The 16,787-nt window shown below is 42.1% G+C and overlaps 1 protein-coding gene and 1 long non-coding RNA gene across 2 annotated transcripts; one reads left to right on the forward strand and one right to left on the reverse strand.

The window, feature by feature from the left end:
- Positions 1 to 277: 277 nt before the first annotated feature.
- On the forward strand, positions 278 to 3,249 carry LOC124698756. Its single transcript, XR_007001101.1, has 3 exons — positions 278 to 750; positions 1,146 to 1,355; positions 2,821 to 3,249. It is a non-coding gene; the product is annotated as an uncharacterized LOC124698756 (long non-coding RNA).
- A 207-nt stretch (positions 3,250 to 3,456) lies between these two features.
- On the reverse strand, positions 3,457 to 6,507 carry LOC124695890. Its single transcript, XM_047228695.1, has 5 exons — positions 6,362 to 6,507; positions 5,030 to 5,053; positions 4,298 to 4,343; positions 4,054 to 4,163; positions 3,457 to 3,961 (listed from the first exon to the last, which is right to left on the reverse strand). Coding segments are annotated over exons 1-5 (327 nt in total). The 3' UTR covers positions 3,457 to 3,960.
- Between the last annotated feature and the right edge of the window lie 10,280 nt (positions 6,508 to 16,787).

Consider the following 16,787-nt stretch of genomic DNA (forward strand, 5'->3'; position numbering starts at 1 on the left):
AACCTTTGTTTAAGCATGCATGAAAAGATGGAAAGGAAATAAGAGGAAAGCCTACACTATTTTGTTTAGGAAACTATTAAAACTTTGATATGTGGTGTCATATATGGAAACATTTCACTCCAAAATAACAAGGAAACATATCAAACATGGTTTACTCTTACCTCAAATAAAACACCCTAACGGGTTAGACCCGAATATTATATATATATATATATATATATATATATATATATATATATATACACTTCGACCGTCACTCGGAACCACCGAACCTGTTTCTTGTTGGTCAGCAGAATCGCGCTCGCAGGTCGCGGCATCGTAATTTGCTTTTTGCACTGACAGTTTTCTTATCTGAGATCAGGTCGTGGGGTTGGGAGCTAGCCCCACTACCCAGCCTTTTCCTCGTTGGAACCTCCTTTTCCTCTTGGGATTGGTTGGGGAATCGGAATCTGCCTCGGCGAGCGGTTGCGCGTCCGGCGGCGAGAGGTGAGCGGGGCTCGGTGACCAAGCAAACGGCGGGTGGGCTCTGCACTCACCGTGTCCTTGATAGCGTCGTCGTCGACGGGGGAAATCAGCAGCCTCGTGGTCTTTCGTCCGAAGCGGCAGCAATGGCGGCGTGGTGTGATTCGCTTCAACAGAATTGACTCCCGTTTGAGCGGAAGGGGACGAGCGACTGTTGGATGCCGGCAACTAGTGACTTCAGCTGCCTCACCCTCAGATTTGGTGCGTACTGTAGGATACCCTTACAAGGTACATGAAGCTTTGCGTGTTTTCAATCGGCTTTCACGAATTTCATTATGGCCTCCACAAAATCTGATAGGTGTGCCTTTTCCTATATCAGCCAAGACTGAATTTTATTTTTGCATAGATGTAGCAATCGGAAGGTAAGATTAGATGTCAGGGAAAAATTAAATTGAACTTATGTCTCCAGATTATACCTACGGCTGACTCAAATCCTGCTACCCATCTTTCTGTGTCTTCCCATAAACAGAACTACTAATCCTGTTGTGTCTGTGTGTCTATGATTCATGATTCCTCGGGTTCAGCTCCATTTCTTTAGGTTCTGGACCCAATCAAATGTTCACCATTAGAGCAAGCAATACAAGATTCAGATGATAAACATATGCCTTATTAGATCTATGTAGGTTTCATGTCATTTCAGGGCAATGTCGCCATGGCGGCTGGTGGCGTTAGCTGCCTGGTCAGGCAGCGCAGCGGGTGGTGGCTGAGGGTGGCATCGACATCAGCAGAGCTGGTGGTGGCTGCAGGATGCATGGTGGTGAGCAGCAGGCCCCCTTAGCTGTATCGTGGGTCGATTCAGGCGAGCGGAGAACGTCGGTGGGCTTCGACGTAAGGTACAGTAGCTGGCCATTCCATACTGTGTAATTTTTTGCATTTAAATCACCTAGGAGGATGCCAATTACATGATACTCTTCATAATATGCAAAGAAAATCCTTAAGTTACCCTTGCCCTCTTTCCGGCCAGTTCGTCTGGTAGGCAGCTGATTCAGGTTAAAACTACCAACCATTATTCTGTCATCCCCATCTTCAACCGTTTGCAAATATCATATTTTAGAGGTTAAACTCTAGGATTGATAGATTATTCCTGTTAGAATGAGTATAACCAACTATAGATTAAACACCTTTGAAAAAAATATGAGAGCCAAGAGAGGCCGGATGTGTTTTGTTTCTTGCACAGGGATGAGTGAAATTGGATCTAGAGAGAACAAATAACAATTCCAGTGGAACTCGAAAGCACAATCTGTCATAACATTTTCTGCTTTCTGGACACGACAAAACGAGTTTGTAAAAATGAATCAAAAGTGAGCCCAAAAAAATGTACTTCTACAATTGTCATTTTCTTAGGTTGTCTATCCAAGTAATACACATAAAAATATCAGGGCAATAAAATTCCTTTTCCTATCAGACTTGTATGATCTAGTTAGGCAACATGGAACGGAGCTGAGAAATAAATGTCCAATCGAGGACATTGTATCTGTATTAACAATTTACCATGTTGAACAAAGCTCCTCTATCGAAACCGAACACGGTAGCTATGGTAGTGGTACTGTGCCATTATACAATAGACTCTGAAAATTAATCATATTCCCAGAAATCCGATTCTCTAATGCTTCATACCCCTTTTTTGTCAGACTTAAATGCTTTCTGAAAGTTCTGCCTTAATACTAGCAATTTCTTAGTTGTCTAAAATATTACACTGCATCCTTGTTACTCACAAACTTGTCTTGGACATGCTCCACCTTAACCCGAACATGCTGCAGCACCTATTTAACAACTACAGTTGGAGAGTCATGTACTAGCTGTTTTCCTTGTAAATGGTTTCTGATTACCTAGAACTGATGCAATTGCTTCACTATTAGTTCATGTTCACTGTATATTTTTCACTAGCATAATGTGACTTACATTCTACATAGGATGCTTCCGTGTGAAAAATAACACTAGGTGACTCAGCTACATATGTTTAAACAAAAATGGGAATATATTAATAGCATTCTCATAATTTTATGTCTTGAGCAAGTGCTCACGTGTTATTTTTCATGTCGTGAGCAAGTGCTCACGTGTTCAGACTTTGGCTCCGTCTTTCAATTCACTTAATGCCATATGTTTAAACAAAAATGGGAATATATTAATAGCATTCTCATAATTTTATGTCTTGAGCAAGTGCTCACGTGTTATTTTTCATGTCGTGAGCAAGTGCTCACGTGTTCAGACTTTGGCTCCGTCTTTCAATTCACTGAATGCCTTATGATGTTATGCTTCTAGTCTTGTGAATTTTCATCAATATTTTTTGTATTGCAGATGAAGATGAATCAGCATAGCTCTCCTCCGTCATCTTGAATGATTTGAATGAAATGGGCCTTTACCTGATTCTTGGAGAAGTTTAGACCCATGAAAATCCATATCTAAAAACTTGATTTGAAGCGCCCCTTGTGCATACTCTCCCTAAAACAAATTGCACTTCTGTATATAGCTGAATATCTTTATTCTTGTGTCTTGTCCATGTAATGTACTTGCTTATGAATGCTTCCTTCTATTGGCGTCATCTACCAGATCATATCTGGAATTGTTGTAATGCAAGAATGATCCATGTCACCTACGTGACATTTTGTAATTCACATTTTTTATGTCCCATTGTATACCATATTTATTATGGTGTGATGTTGATTTGGGCGACAACGTAATTTCTTTATAAGAAATAACCGATGTAATTGGAAGTCTTACTTCCCAGATTTCTTGTGTACGCTGTAGCTAGCAGATTAAAAGATTTTTTTTAGAGCTTAAGGGTCGTAGCTAGATGTAGCTAGCTTAGTGGTTAAGTATATGCACATGCTTGTATGGTCGACAAATATGCAGGAATAGCTAATTAGATGAGCTTGCCAATTCCAAATGGTGCACAATGAATTTAATTAGTTGTTTGGCAAAGGCATAATCAAATTTGCGCAAACATATATTGTTCTATTGTTCACCAAAGGATTCAGTACAAACTGAAAATGAATCAGTTGTCTATAACGTAAGAATTCCGTAGCAAATACCATAATTTCCACTCAGGTACCACAAAATTCCATCTTTGAAAAAGAGGGCTTTTAGAGCCACTAATTACAGTTTGCTTTTCGGCCCTGATTTCTCCCATAGCTTATCTACCTGAGAAACACCACAACTGACCAACACAATTATGTCACTGTCTTGCATGCTAGCTCATGCGGTAGCTTAACTTTTGACAGTCACTAGAATTTTCTCCGATGCATTGTGATAGCCAGCTAGTCCCGTAGGGAAGCAGTGCCGGAGAGACTTGTCCAGGGAGCTGATATCCGGTACGAAGGCGCTACTGCTGGAGTCACCAATAAGAGCTAAGGCGCCACTGCCATTGGGCGTCTGAGGCCTTTGGTGGGGACGGGAGCCTCCAGTATCAACCATTGTACTGCATCTTTCCGCTGTCAGCCTGGGATAATGTCATCGCAGGGTCAGATCACTTACCCAACCAATGAGCAAAACACCAACTCAAACTAGAAATATCAATCAGTAAGTAATTACTAGTGAATCGGGAAGCAAGTTGCTCGACGATGACCTTGGACGTGCTGCAATGGCCAAAACTGAACCCGCCGTAAAAATTGTTCAAGCCAGCAGAGAACACGCCAAGGGGGCTGTCCATCACACATACCAATTGCTTTATTGGTAGCTGGACAGATACTCCTTTATTTCTAGTTATCTACATATACCCACTTCCAAATAAAGCAGCAAAAATAACATTAAGGCAGCATATGTGCTCTCAGTATACCATTTTGTGTTGCGCCAAAGCCATCCGCCGCCCGCTGTCTGGCCAACTAGACATAAATATCGAGCAAAGTTTAGAAGTAGTGCCTTGCTTGTAGCTATTGGCCTACTGCCAAAATGGCGAAACGGAAATGACCAACTAGCATAATGGGTGTGCAATAAATGGAAAAGCATGCAGACAACAATGTAGATGAATTATCAATATCAAATGAGAGTAAATAAACAAATGTCTATGGAAGTCATGCAGAAGTAAACAGATGGCTCTGAAAGACAGGAAAAAAAGGTTAAAGATGAGCATGAATCTTAAAAAAAAGGGATGATATGGATCTTCCAATATGGAATCAAAGCCTGGGCAGAGCAAACATAAAAAAAATGTTTGTTTCAAGAATTAGCCACATATGATAAAACTGTAAGCTCTAGTAGAGATTAGAACATAAAAAGGGATTTTCTATTGTTTGACCAATAAGTGGCTGATGTATGTATGATAAGGAGACAAAATAAAAAATTCATTCCATGAAGGATCAGAAGTTATTCCATTACAACGTGTAGAAGGTGAGCCAATTTTTTCTTTTCTTTTTAAATGAAAAGTTGCACACTTAGTAATAACCTTGTTCCTCCAAAAAGAAAGTAATAACCTTGTTGCCATCAATGAAAGAATAAAACCCAGCCATGTTAAAATAAGAAGGTTTAGCGATAAATTAGTCAAACGTTATAGGTGGATCAGAAAAATATTTACCTCCTAAGCAGGTTGAATATATTCCTGAAGAAAAAAAGGCAGAATGAAGTTAAATTGCATTAGAAATAAGGAAGTAATTCTAAGACATTTACAGAGATAATAAGCGTAAGACAAAATCGGCTGGACGGTTTAATCTTGTCGAAAGCAGGAAGATGCAGCAGGCTAGACTGAAAAAAATATAATGGAAAAGAACGTAAAACCAAGATTAACATTGTGTGGAGGCTTTATTAATACAAAATTGACCATGTAAAGAAAAATTACAAATACTATAACATATGGAATCTGACTATTTTCTTTAAATAACCACACTCTGTCTATCTCATTCTGAGCATTCATTGCAACAATCATATAAACCATGTGTGAGCTTCATTTAATTCACATATATAACCAGAATGTATTCCATAATGCCATTTAGAACTAGTATAATTTTCTTTCGATTTGGTACTTTCACATAGAACCTAGCTGAGCATTCCCACGAGCACTAGATTTTAGATACAATTGAAGCCAACAAATTAAAAAGGCGCATAATTACTTATCTAAAGATTCTTCTTTTACAGCAACAATAATTAAGTCTAGTAAAATTTAACAATTACAGACCAGGATGATGCAAAAAAAAAGGACTAATTAGTAGAAGGATGCACCGATGGCTGTTTAAAATTACTACAAGGAAGTAAAGTTGTTAAGAAACAGCTAACATCCTGTGATAGACGACATATCTGTAACACTACAATTTCCCTTTAATATCCAACCTTTCCCATCACACCTCTCAACTCTCATGAGATTTCCAAGCATCCATAATCCAATCTTGTATGGTGTTTCGTTTGATGTACCACCTCATCCTAGAATGGGTCCATCCATCATGCATCGGATTGTACCAAGATTCTCTCTAGGACGACCACAACCATCATTTTGTACTAAGCAAACAGGTTAGATTCAGAGATTTGTTTAGATGCAGTTTTACGGTCAGATGGTTAATTCACCATCGGTTTCCATAAACGAAATACCCCCATAATTTGGTCTACCCGCTCTCTCCAAGAGCTAAACACACAACTAGTAAAGCAACTCATCTCCTAAAACTACTAAATTCTTGGACCAGAGCAGGATGTGGCTGCTGCTCTGCCCTACATCGAAAGAGCATGTCAATTCAAAGATCCAAGGCACTGACGAGCATAATAATCAGCAAAAGCAGCTCGCACAGACCGAATCTTGAACAGATCGAAGTTACTGATGTGTGCAAAAAATAAATTGGTATAAGAATAGCAAGCAATTAAGCAAGTAGACAATTGGGGTACATTAGCTGCAGGAGAACGATGAATTTAATTACTAACGTACGTGAGCTGGTGGCCTCCGGTCTCCCCCCAGATCGTAGCTGCGGTCCTTGAGGAGCGGGTTCTTTCTCTGGGTGAAGTGCTGGTGGCGACACGCGCTGGATCTGACGCAGACAGCAGCGGGCTTGAGGTCATTCCTCCGATGGCCATGGAGGAGCGGAGGCGTACGCACGCGTGGTCGCCTACCGCCCGCTGCGATTCCCGGCTGCAGCCCGCTCGCCGTCAGCCGCAATACACGGCTGCAGCCGCTCACCACCCGCCGCCCGCTGCAATCTCAACTGCAGCCGCAAGCAGCAATCGCCACCGCTCGCCGCCCGCCACCCGCCACAATTGCCATTGCAGTCGCAGCCAGAAACTGCCGGCCGCGCACGATGCACTCGATTAGAATGTGGGCTAGCTCGTAACATTGGGAGAAGAAACCGTCGATGTAAAAGGGAAAAAAAGAAATTACATCTACGCAGGAACTTTCGCTGGGTCGCACCGGGTGCGACGGAGCCAGATGTGGCCTGGCTCAGTCGAATCGACCCGGGTGTAGAATTGCTTATTCTACCCCCAGGAGGCTTAATAGAGTTTCTCTATATATATCGCAGGTCCTGCCTCCCCCGCTGCCGGCGAGCCCCCCGTTCTCCGGCGTTCCTGCTTCCCCCTCCGCCGGGCGCCCCTACTTCTCCTACTGCCAGCCATACCTGGTTCCACGCACCGGTGACCAGGGCCCCGCCGCGTCCGATCTCACCGCCCCGGATCCCCGCTGCCGGCCTTGGCCACCGCCGCCAGCCCACTTCCCCGTGCCCCAGCCACCAGTAAAGGCGCCGCCACGCCGACCCACTTCCCCGACCCCCCACCACCAGCAAAGGAGCCACCGCGCTGGCCTGGCCTCCCAGCTCCCCGCCGCCGCCCGCGGAGATCGTGGTGGCGTTGGGATCTTGGTCGTCCGCGACAGCAGCCCAACCCGTCTTCCCCGTCTCGCTGCGGATCCCGGGACCTCTCGCCGGCGAGTCATCGTGTCAGCCCGGGCAACCATGACCGTGTGGAGCTCCCTCCCCTCCGCCGGAAGAACCCCGAGCCGCACCTCCGATTCATCTCGGCTCCCGGTGGTTTGCTCCTTTTTCTTTTTCTATTGTACTTCCTTGTCCCGATCGGCACAGTTCCGTGATGTGGGGCGTGCTCCCATACCTGCAGGCCTTCTCTAGGCTAATGGAGCAATGTCTGGCGTCTGCGACCTAAAATCTTTGCTGCTACATGTGCGCCTTCGCCGGTCTTCGACTACTCCGCGCGTGCGCCTGCACTTTTCCCGAGCGCGCGCCTAAACTTCTCCCTAGCGCTGCACGGACCTGTGCCGATCCCGTCGCTTCTCCTGCCGCGGCCGACAGAGCCCCTCCCCTACAATGTCCTCGCCGGCGGCGCTCCTGCCCTCCCATGGCTCGCCATGCTTGCTGTAGGCAGCGAGCCCAGGACCTCCGCCCTGCCCCTTATTCCGGCGACGCCCAGTTAGCTTTCCTCCACTTCCTTCTTCATCTCCGGTGAGAAGCATTGGGGAATCGAGCTGCTGAGAGGCACGGTGGACTGGGCCTCCCCTGGTCCATAGCGCTCCTTGTTTCTATCGAGTCTTCTCTCTGTAGTTTACGGCAGTACAATTCTGTTTATTAAGGCAGTGTACTTGTTCGTCAAACATAAGTTCAGAGAAAATTGCTGCTCGTGAAAGGCGGATGCGTCAGTGGTCGCCTCACGGCCGCGTTTGGCAGGCTGATCTCTGGCGCCGCGTGCAGTGAGCAGAAGCCAGCAAAATCGAAGTCAACTGCTTGTATTATGCTGAAAGCTCCAAGCTACACTTTCTCCCCCGCTGATACTAATCTCTGTTTGACTGTTTCTTCTTCACTATGTAGCCCCACACACCCCACTCATTTAGTTTAGCTTTTTGAATTCAGATTCTTCCATGGAAGTTGGGGAAAGTTCTAATTAAGTTATGCAAATTATTGATTTGCTATGTGGGTAAGAGGTAACGATGGTTAAGAAAGCCATTGATTCACGTGAGTGTGAATCAATTAAATTATAGTCATTCTATCTACAACAACTTGGCTTATCTGTTAATCACTCAATCTGGTTATACATATGTGACTTGCAGGTTGCAGTACACTTGGTTAAATTCTATCTACAATAATTTGGCTCTGAATTTCTTACAATATGTTTCTTGCGTTGGGCAGTACAAGCAGCTTCAGAAGAAAAGTTCAGTCGCACAGTGGCACGAAGTGCAAGTGCGTGTTTGATGGACCGTGCCAAGGTTCCGCCAAGATTACTACGGACGGGTTGTCACTTGTCCAGTTTCTCTTGCTGATTGTTGTGATGCCAGGCGATGCTGCTGTGGCTACACTGTCTCTTAATTATGTATGCTGCTGCTGGTCTGTCTCCCTAGTAGTCCCTGGTGATTGTTTTCTTGGGGCAAAACAGCCCCTGCAGTGTTCTTTGATGCAGGCTTTTACAAACTCCAAAGAAATTACGTTTTTTCATTTGAATTATAATTCTGCGTACTCTAACTATTGCTTTGTGTATTGTACTGAACTCATATTGTAGAGCAGTACCCACTTCTTAAATCCGAGCAGTGAACACATACATAATGGCAGTACATAGTATACTGGATAGAAAAGGTGCACGAGAAAACAAGAAAAACAATCTTTGGCTAGAATATTGTGCGCATAAAAGCTGGGCAGTATATAAAGTCCAGAAATTACAAGTCTTACATTTTAGGAAGTACGTCAAATGAATTTGAGCATTACAAATATGTTAACAGAGCACTTGATGGTTAGCACAAGTGCAGATTATTTTTGAATTCCAGCGAACATGTATCACTGCCTTGTATTATTGATGTTATTTGTTTGTAAGCATGTGGTGAACCTATTCGTCCTGGTGCTTGCATAGAGCTAAATTATGATTTATCCGAAAAACAAAATCTTCTGTTTACTAATTATTTTTTCTGGGTAGTTAGTTTCTTCCCATTTTGGAATAACAACTCCTCTAGTACTATAGTTGCTAAATCAAACTATGGGATGTTAAGGGCATCTCAAAGAGGCGCAATAATTTGGCGCTCCAAAACCTACTTCGCGCGCGCTACGCGAGCGCTGTGCCGAATTCCCCTCCACCGGAGGCGCTATTTCGCAGCGCGGGTGGCCCGTTGAAAAAGCGCCCGCAGCGGAAGCGCTAATTTACAGCGCCACAAACACATTTTAGCAGTACATAAGTACATAGTCTAATAGAAGATCTAAAAAAACATTGAAAATACAACTAAAATAGATAAACTACTAGTCTACTCGTCGTAGGAGGTGGTCTCAGTCCATACGTCGTCCCAGCGAGCGTCATCGTTAGCCCAAGTCGTGTTTCGGTTGACTAGCTCACGGTCGGCGATGTTCCGGCGGTGGCGCCGGTCTGCCCTTCTCTGCGCCCTGAGGTCGGCGAAGAAGACCTCCATGTTGTCGACGTCGCTGGGAATTGCGCCCTCCACTGGCGCATCAGTTCCTCGTCGCGCTCGGCGATGGCGATCCAGCGCTGCACCTGGCGGTGGTGGCGACGATCCTCGTCGTCGACGAGGCACGGTGCTGGCGCGAGGAACTCGGCCTCCTCCAGAGACTCGACGTCCAGGAAGTTGAGGCCACGCGGCCGCGTCGTAAGTGCGCGCCACCAACTCCGGCGAGTCGTAGGTGCCGGGGGCGAGGCGGAAGCCGCCGGTGCGAAGCTCCGTATAGAACCTGCCGTTGGGACGCGCTCGGACGCCGCGGAAACCGGATGGCCCGCGGCGGCATCCCGGTGACGAAGGTTGAGCAGCGGCGGCGCGCGTGGGAGAGCGGTGTCAGCGACACGTGGCGCGACGAAGCGGCGAGGCGTGGCGAGACGAAGCGGTGACCGGAAGTTTCCACGGCGGACATAGGGAACTACATACGTTCAATTTAGTGAGAAAATCCGACACTTCGAAGTACAACCATCGGACACAAGCAAGACACCCACTTATATAGGAAGTACAAGAAAACCGACAAAATTCAAATGTACAAAAAAAGTATTGTCATCTACGAGGAAGTTCAACCATTAAACACCAGCAATACACCCACTTAATATAGGAAGTACACGAAACCGACAAAATCGAAATAGAAAATCCAAATGTAGAAAAAATAAAATAATCCCATCATCCGCGAGGAAGTTTAAATACTTGACAATGAGAAGTACAACCATTAAACACGAGCAGTACACCCACTTAACATAGAAAGTACACGAAAACCGACAAAATCCAAATATAGAAAATACTAAATAATCCCGTCATCCGCAAAGAAGTTCAAATACTTGACGATGAAAAGTACAACCATTCAACATGAGTAGTACAACCACTTATTACAGAAAGTACAAGAAAACCGACAAAATCCACATGTAGAAAAAATAATACCATCATCCCCAAAAAAGTTTAAATACTTAAAATGAGAAGTACAACCATTAGACACAAGCATTACACCCACTTATTATAGTAAGTATAAGAAAACCAACAAAATCGAAATGTAGAAAAAACAAAATCTGTAAATATAGTGGCTCAATTAAGTAGACAAGTTAAGTTTCCAAAATTACACGGACAAATGAAGTAGGAAAAAAATGGATAACATGTAAAAAACATAAAAATGACACATTTATGTCGGAATAACAAACTCATATAACAAGAAGTGCATGTACTAACATTCAAAAATGTTCATAAACCTGTGTAAAATAAGGAACAATACTAGAACTAAAAGATCCATTGGGAAGTACAAAAAGACCTAATCGAAGAAGTACATGCTTCATCTTCTAGGAAGTACACAAATCAACATTCTTGATTAGTTTTGCGAAGTACATGCTCCGCCTTGTAGTGTATTAAAAATAAAAAACCGTCAAATATTTTCTCACGGATATAGTACAAGAAATGATTTCAAGTGGTTCAAGTTGTGCCTATGACAAGTACAAATGGTCAATTTTGGAAGTGCAAAATAAAACCCTCCTCAAGAAGTTCGCATCGCAACATTGGGATGTTCAAAAAAGAAGATTTGGGAATTGTAGAATCTCTCGGAGTTGAGTCTAGGGACAATTTTAAATTATCATTCCCGAAACATACATGTTTTGATTTTTGAAAACACAGTAGTTTCAAAACATTGCCGGGAAGTACAACCACAAAGGACAAGAAGTACAAGGCATGTAGCAGGAACTTCGAATACACTGTTTTCAAGAATGAGGTTTTTTTTGGTGATTTCGAGAAGTACAGGTTGCGACTACAGGAAGTACAAATGGCCGTTTAGGAAGTAAAGTAACGGGCATATGAGAAGCACAACTACTAGATATCGTTGAAAATGATATATGAACAAAGAAACTTCTGATAAATACATATATCAATATTTGAAAGTTCAACATTACGATTTGTGAAGCACACTCTAGTTTGGAAAAAATAAGAAAATGTAACTTAAATGTTCGCTAAGAAGTACATGCAATATCGTCTGGAAGTACATGACACCGGGTTTGGAAAGTACAAGACTTATCTTCTAGACACGCCACCAAAAAAGGTTTAGTACTATTCTAATTTCGTTATCTACTGCATTTCAAAATGAATAAATGGGTTTACCCATCAAATTTAAGTCGTCATATCGCTAAGAACATCCAAATTGTGATTATATAACTTCTAAAATTAGTTTTAACTTATGTGGAAGTGCTCAAAAATAATAAAATCAACCATAGGGAAGTACAGTGTGTATTGCAGGCAGTACATGCAAATACAACAAGAAGTACAATGTATAATTGTAGGAAGTATATGTATCAAAAGATAATAAAAGCATCCGATATATTATTTCACGGGAAGTATAAGATGTTGTTCTGAAAAGTACAACCTGTGACTACGAGAAGTACACGTGGTCAGTTATTAGAACCTCTAAATAATAATTTTCATGAAGTACACACATCAACATTGAGAAGTACAATTGATTAGTTTTCGGATATACACGGTCTATCTTATATAGTGCATTAAAAACATTATGTTTTATCCCATGGGAAGACAAGATGTGATTCGAGAAGTTCGGTTGTAGAATATTTTATCTCATGGGATGTCGGTGCTAAGAATATTATTCTGCAAATAGTGCCGGTATATGGCGCCAATAAGTACAGGTTCATAACGCTCGGAAGTGCAAGCAAAAAAAAAGGTTAAAATTTATCAGGAAAATATACATGGGTAGTTTCGGCAGTACAAACGAGTAGCAGCGGGAAGTACGATTAAGTTCTTCTTTAATTGTCACCTTGTCATGCTAAAAAGCAGAAAAATAAATATATATGTTACGGCATATGCTTCTAAATTCTAGCCAATTTATAGTATATCGCCCCTATTTTTTTTTGTTATTTGGTTTCTTGTATTTTTGCATAATCGCTAGGTTACTGATGTATGCATTATGTGCAGCTTCCAAATGTCTACCATCACCATTTCATTGCTCGAGCAGTAGACTTAATTATGCCAAAATACACCTCTTTTATTTGAGAAGTACAACTATTTATTCCCACCAGGCAATTGGTTGTAAATAAGAAAATTCATAGTAGATTTAGTCTCCGCTTAGGACGTACAACTAATAATTGGTTTCAGCAGTACATGTGTGTTCGTATCATGCAAGTTGACGTGTGTTCTACATTTTTGCTTTTTTTTTTGTGAACATGACCTGCAGTTTGCGGTTCAGTTTCTTCTTCTTATTTTGAACATGATAGACGTACCACTGCTACAGATGCTAATTTATATGTACAGTTCAGTTTAGATATGTCTACTGTCTAGCAGGATTTGTTATGGTCATCTCGGTTGACGAAACGCAGAATGTCAATTACTTCTTCTATTTCTATGGTTCTGCACTAGCGGGATGCCCATGCAAAATCATCACATCCATAGTCCAAGGTGTAGTCGATTTAATTGAATCATTCCAGAAACATACTTGCAAGCTACTGCTGACGAACCTGTACTTTTTTGCATAGCATGCTTGTACTTAGGAGGCCACTAATTGAACTTCCCTGTATTTTTTATTATGGTGTACTTCCATTCAGACTTTTTTAGCTTTGATATGTCAAAACAAGATTTTCGGTGGAGATAAACCAATACAGCTGAGTAAAAATTTAAGAAATTTTTTTCATCGACTCTCATTGGCATATCAACAAACACGTACAGCCCCTGCGTACAGCGCACTAAATCACTGCGAAAATTTACCACTACATAAGTTGAGAAAGAAAGAGTAGCTGCAGCGCGGGGGAGACAAATAGAGAGCAACTGCTGTCGTGCTGCAAGTAGGAGAAAGAGAGCAGAGCAAAACAGCTGCGCCTATTCTGCATGCGAGACGAAGCTCCGGCCAGAACGGCAACTCGCGCGAGAGATAGCGGCAGGCGTGCAGGTGATGTTGACCAGAGCAGCGCGAGTGGGTTCATCCTCGTCGGCCCGACGGCGGAGCCTTAATCAGACATGTCCTGCCGCCGTGGACCAAGAAGGAGGTGGGAGGCACCGGAGCAGCTTGAGGAGGTCGAGACTGGGGCGGAGGAAGATACAGGCGACGGCGAAATCTCCTGCACCGGCAGGAGCACCGGATCGACGAGAGGAGAACGAAGCCGAGGTGCATGGCTCCTGGCGGCGGCGAGAGGAAGTTGCTCGAGATCCCGGCGGCGCCGGGAACCGGCGAATTTGAGGGGAAGCTGGCCGATGGCGAGGGCCATGACGGCGGATGGAGGGAGTCGGGGAGGCTGGGAATTTGGCCTGGGTCGTATCTCCCATGGTTTCTCTCGAGACGAACTGACGAAGAATAGTGTGATGGGCACGTTTTTTCAAAATTAAAATTAAACCGTTCAAAATTAGCAAAAAGTTACTATACCAAAAAGTTGCGGATTTTCAGTAGCTATCGAATGGTATATCATTTTCGCAATTTGGACGTACCATTAAAAAACTCGAAAAAAATCAGCACACGTGACATAGAAGCAGGAAGTACAGCCGTTCTTTTTGGGCAGTTCATTGCGAAGTACAACTATTCGTCGCGAGAAGTTCAAGTCGGTGCTCAGAATATTATTCTGCAACTGGTTGCAGAATAGTGCTGGTATATATATATATATATATATATATATATATATATATATATATAGAGCAAGACTATTCTCGAACCCCCTTAAGAGTGGTTCTAGAATAGCTATTCTAGAACCCCCCCCCCAGGATGTTATAGACTAGTTATTCTACAACCCATCTCTAAAGACCTTCTAAACCCGACACAACCACCCAATCCCATCCAACCTTCCGCCGGCCCAACCCACCCACCTCCCGCCAACCCCACCCCACCTAGCTACCGCCCGCCAACCCCACCGCCCGTCGACCCCACCCTACCTCTCGTCGACCCTACTCCACCACCACCACCCACCAACCCCACACCTCCAACTTCCGAAGATCCCACCCACACCACCTATCGATGACCCCACCCTACCTTACCTCCCGCCGACTCCATCCCTCCTACTATCAAACCCACGCCACATACCGCCGAACTCATTTTTGAAAGTTCGCTTCATTTTTTGGAAGTTCGCTTCATTTTTCGGAAGTTCGCTTCACTTTTTTGGGAAGTTCACTTCATTTTTGGAAGTTCACTTTTCTTTTTTGGGAAGTTCACTTCATTTTTTGGGAAGTTCACTTCATTTTTCGGAAGTTCACTTTACTTTTTTGGAAGTTCACTTCATTTTTTGGGAAGTTCACTTCATTTTTCGGAAGTTCACTTCATTTTTTTGGGAAATTCACTTCATTTTCCGGAAGTTCACTTCATTTTTTTGGGTAGTTCACTTCATTTTTGGAAGTTCACTTTACTTTTTTCGGAAGTTCAATTCATTTTTTGGGAAGTTCACTTCATTTTTGGAAAGTTCACATTACTTTTTTCGGAAGTTCACTTCATTTTTCGGGAAGTCCACTTCATTTCTCAGAAGTTCACTTTAGTTTTTTTGGAAGTTCACTTTACTTTTCCCGGAAGTTCACTTCTTTTTTGGGAAGTTCACTTTATTTTTCGGAAGTTCACTTTACTTTTTTGGGAAGTTCACTTCAATTTCGGGAAGTTCACTTCATTTTTCGAAAGTTCACTTAACTTTTTTTCGGAAGTTCACTTTACTTTTTCTAGAAGTTCACATCATTTTTCGAAAGTTCACATTACGTTTTGTCAAACAAGCTGAAATACTTTTTTTTGGTCAAAATTCACTTAGGTTAAAACAGTAGTTCACTTTGTACACTACGAGGAAGTTCACTTGGCACCACGTAGAAGTTCACCTTTTTGCACGCCGATAAAATTACTTCTTGTGGGAATTCACTTTTGTAAAAAATGAATTTCACTTTGTACCGCGTGGAAGTACACTTTCCATCTCATGGAAGTTCACTTTAAAATACGTCGTACAACTATATTTTGTTGAAATTCACTTTGGTCAAAATGACAGTTCACTTCGTAACGTCCTGAAGTTCACATTGTACCTTGAGGAAGTTCGATGTAAAAAATTCAACACGAAAAAGTTGCACCTAATCAATATCTTTTCAACAAAATTTCAGTTGGAACATTCCGACAAGTGGTTCGGAAATAAATCCCAAAAAACAGTAAATAAAAACAAGAAATTCGAAAAGTAGAATCATGTTTTTTCAAATCTGCTCTTAAACTGTGAATAATTGGTGAAAATTATATATATAAAAAAGTTGCGCCTAGTCAATAGCTTTCCAATGGCATATCATATGAATCAATCCAATAAAACGTTTGGAAATTAGACCTCAAAAACTGCACGAAATTAGTGAAATTCGCGAAAATGTTGTTTTGTATAGTCGAAATTATTTTTAAACAATAAAGAATTTGGAAAAACAATGAACACTAAAAAGATGCGAAATTACTATATGAATTCAATAGTATATTATATGCATCATTCCGATAAGCGATTCAAAGATTAAATTAAAAATACTGTCCACATAAACATTTAATTCTAATGTTCCGGAAAATAGAATTATGTTTTTTCAAATCTGCTCTTAAACTGTAAAGAATTGGGGAAAATGATCTATATGAAAAAGTTGCGCCTAGTCAACAGCTTTCCAATGACATATCATATGCATCAATCCGATGAACCGTTTAGAAATTAGATCTCAAAAACTGCACGGAATTAGTGAAATCCGCGAAAATACTGTTTTGTATATTCAAAATTATTTTTAAACAATAGAGAATTTGGAAAAACAATGAACACGAAAAAGATGATAAATTACTGTACGAATCCAACGGTATATTATATGAATCATTCCGATAAGCGATTCAAAGATTAAATTAAAATTACTGTCCGCATAAATATGTAATTCTAGTGTTCCGGAAAGTAGAATCATGTTTCTTTTTCAAATCTGCTCTTAAACTATAAAGAATTGGAGAAAACGATCTATA

The sequence above is a fragment of the Lolium rigidum genome, chromosome 3 (genome assembly GCF_022539505.1).
Source record: "Lolium rigidum isolate FL_2022 chromosome 3, APGP_CSIRO_Lrig_0.1, whole genome shotgun sequence".
Lineage (NCBI taxonomy): Eukaryota > Viridiplantae > Streptophyta > Magnoliopsida > Poales > Poaceae > Lolium > Lolium rigidum.

Coding starts and splice junctions, on each gene's coding strand:
- LOC124695890 (XM_047228695.1), bottom strand. CDS start 6,507: ATGGCCATCGGAGGAATGACCTCAAGCCCGCTGCTGTCTGCGTCAGAT. Junction 4,344..5,029: donor ATATTCAACCTGCTTAGGAG/GTAAATATTTTT, acceptor ATTTATGTCTAG/TTGGCCAGACAGCGGGCGGC. Junction 4,164..4,297: donor CTTTGGCGCAACACAAAATG/GTATACTGAGAG, acceptor TGTGATGGACAG/CCCCCTTGGCGTGTTCTCTG.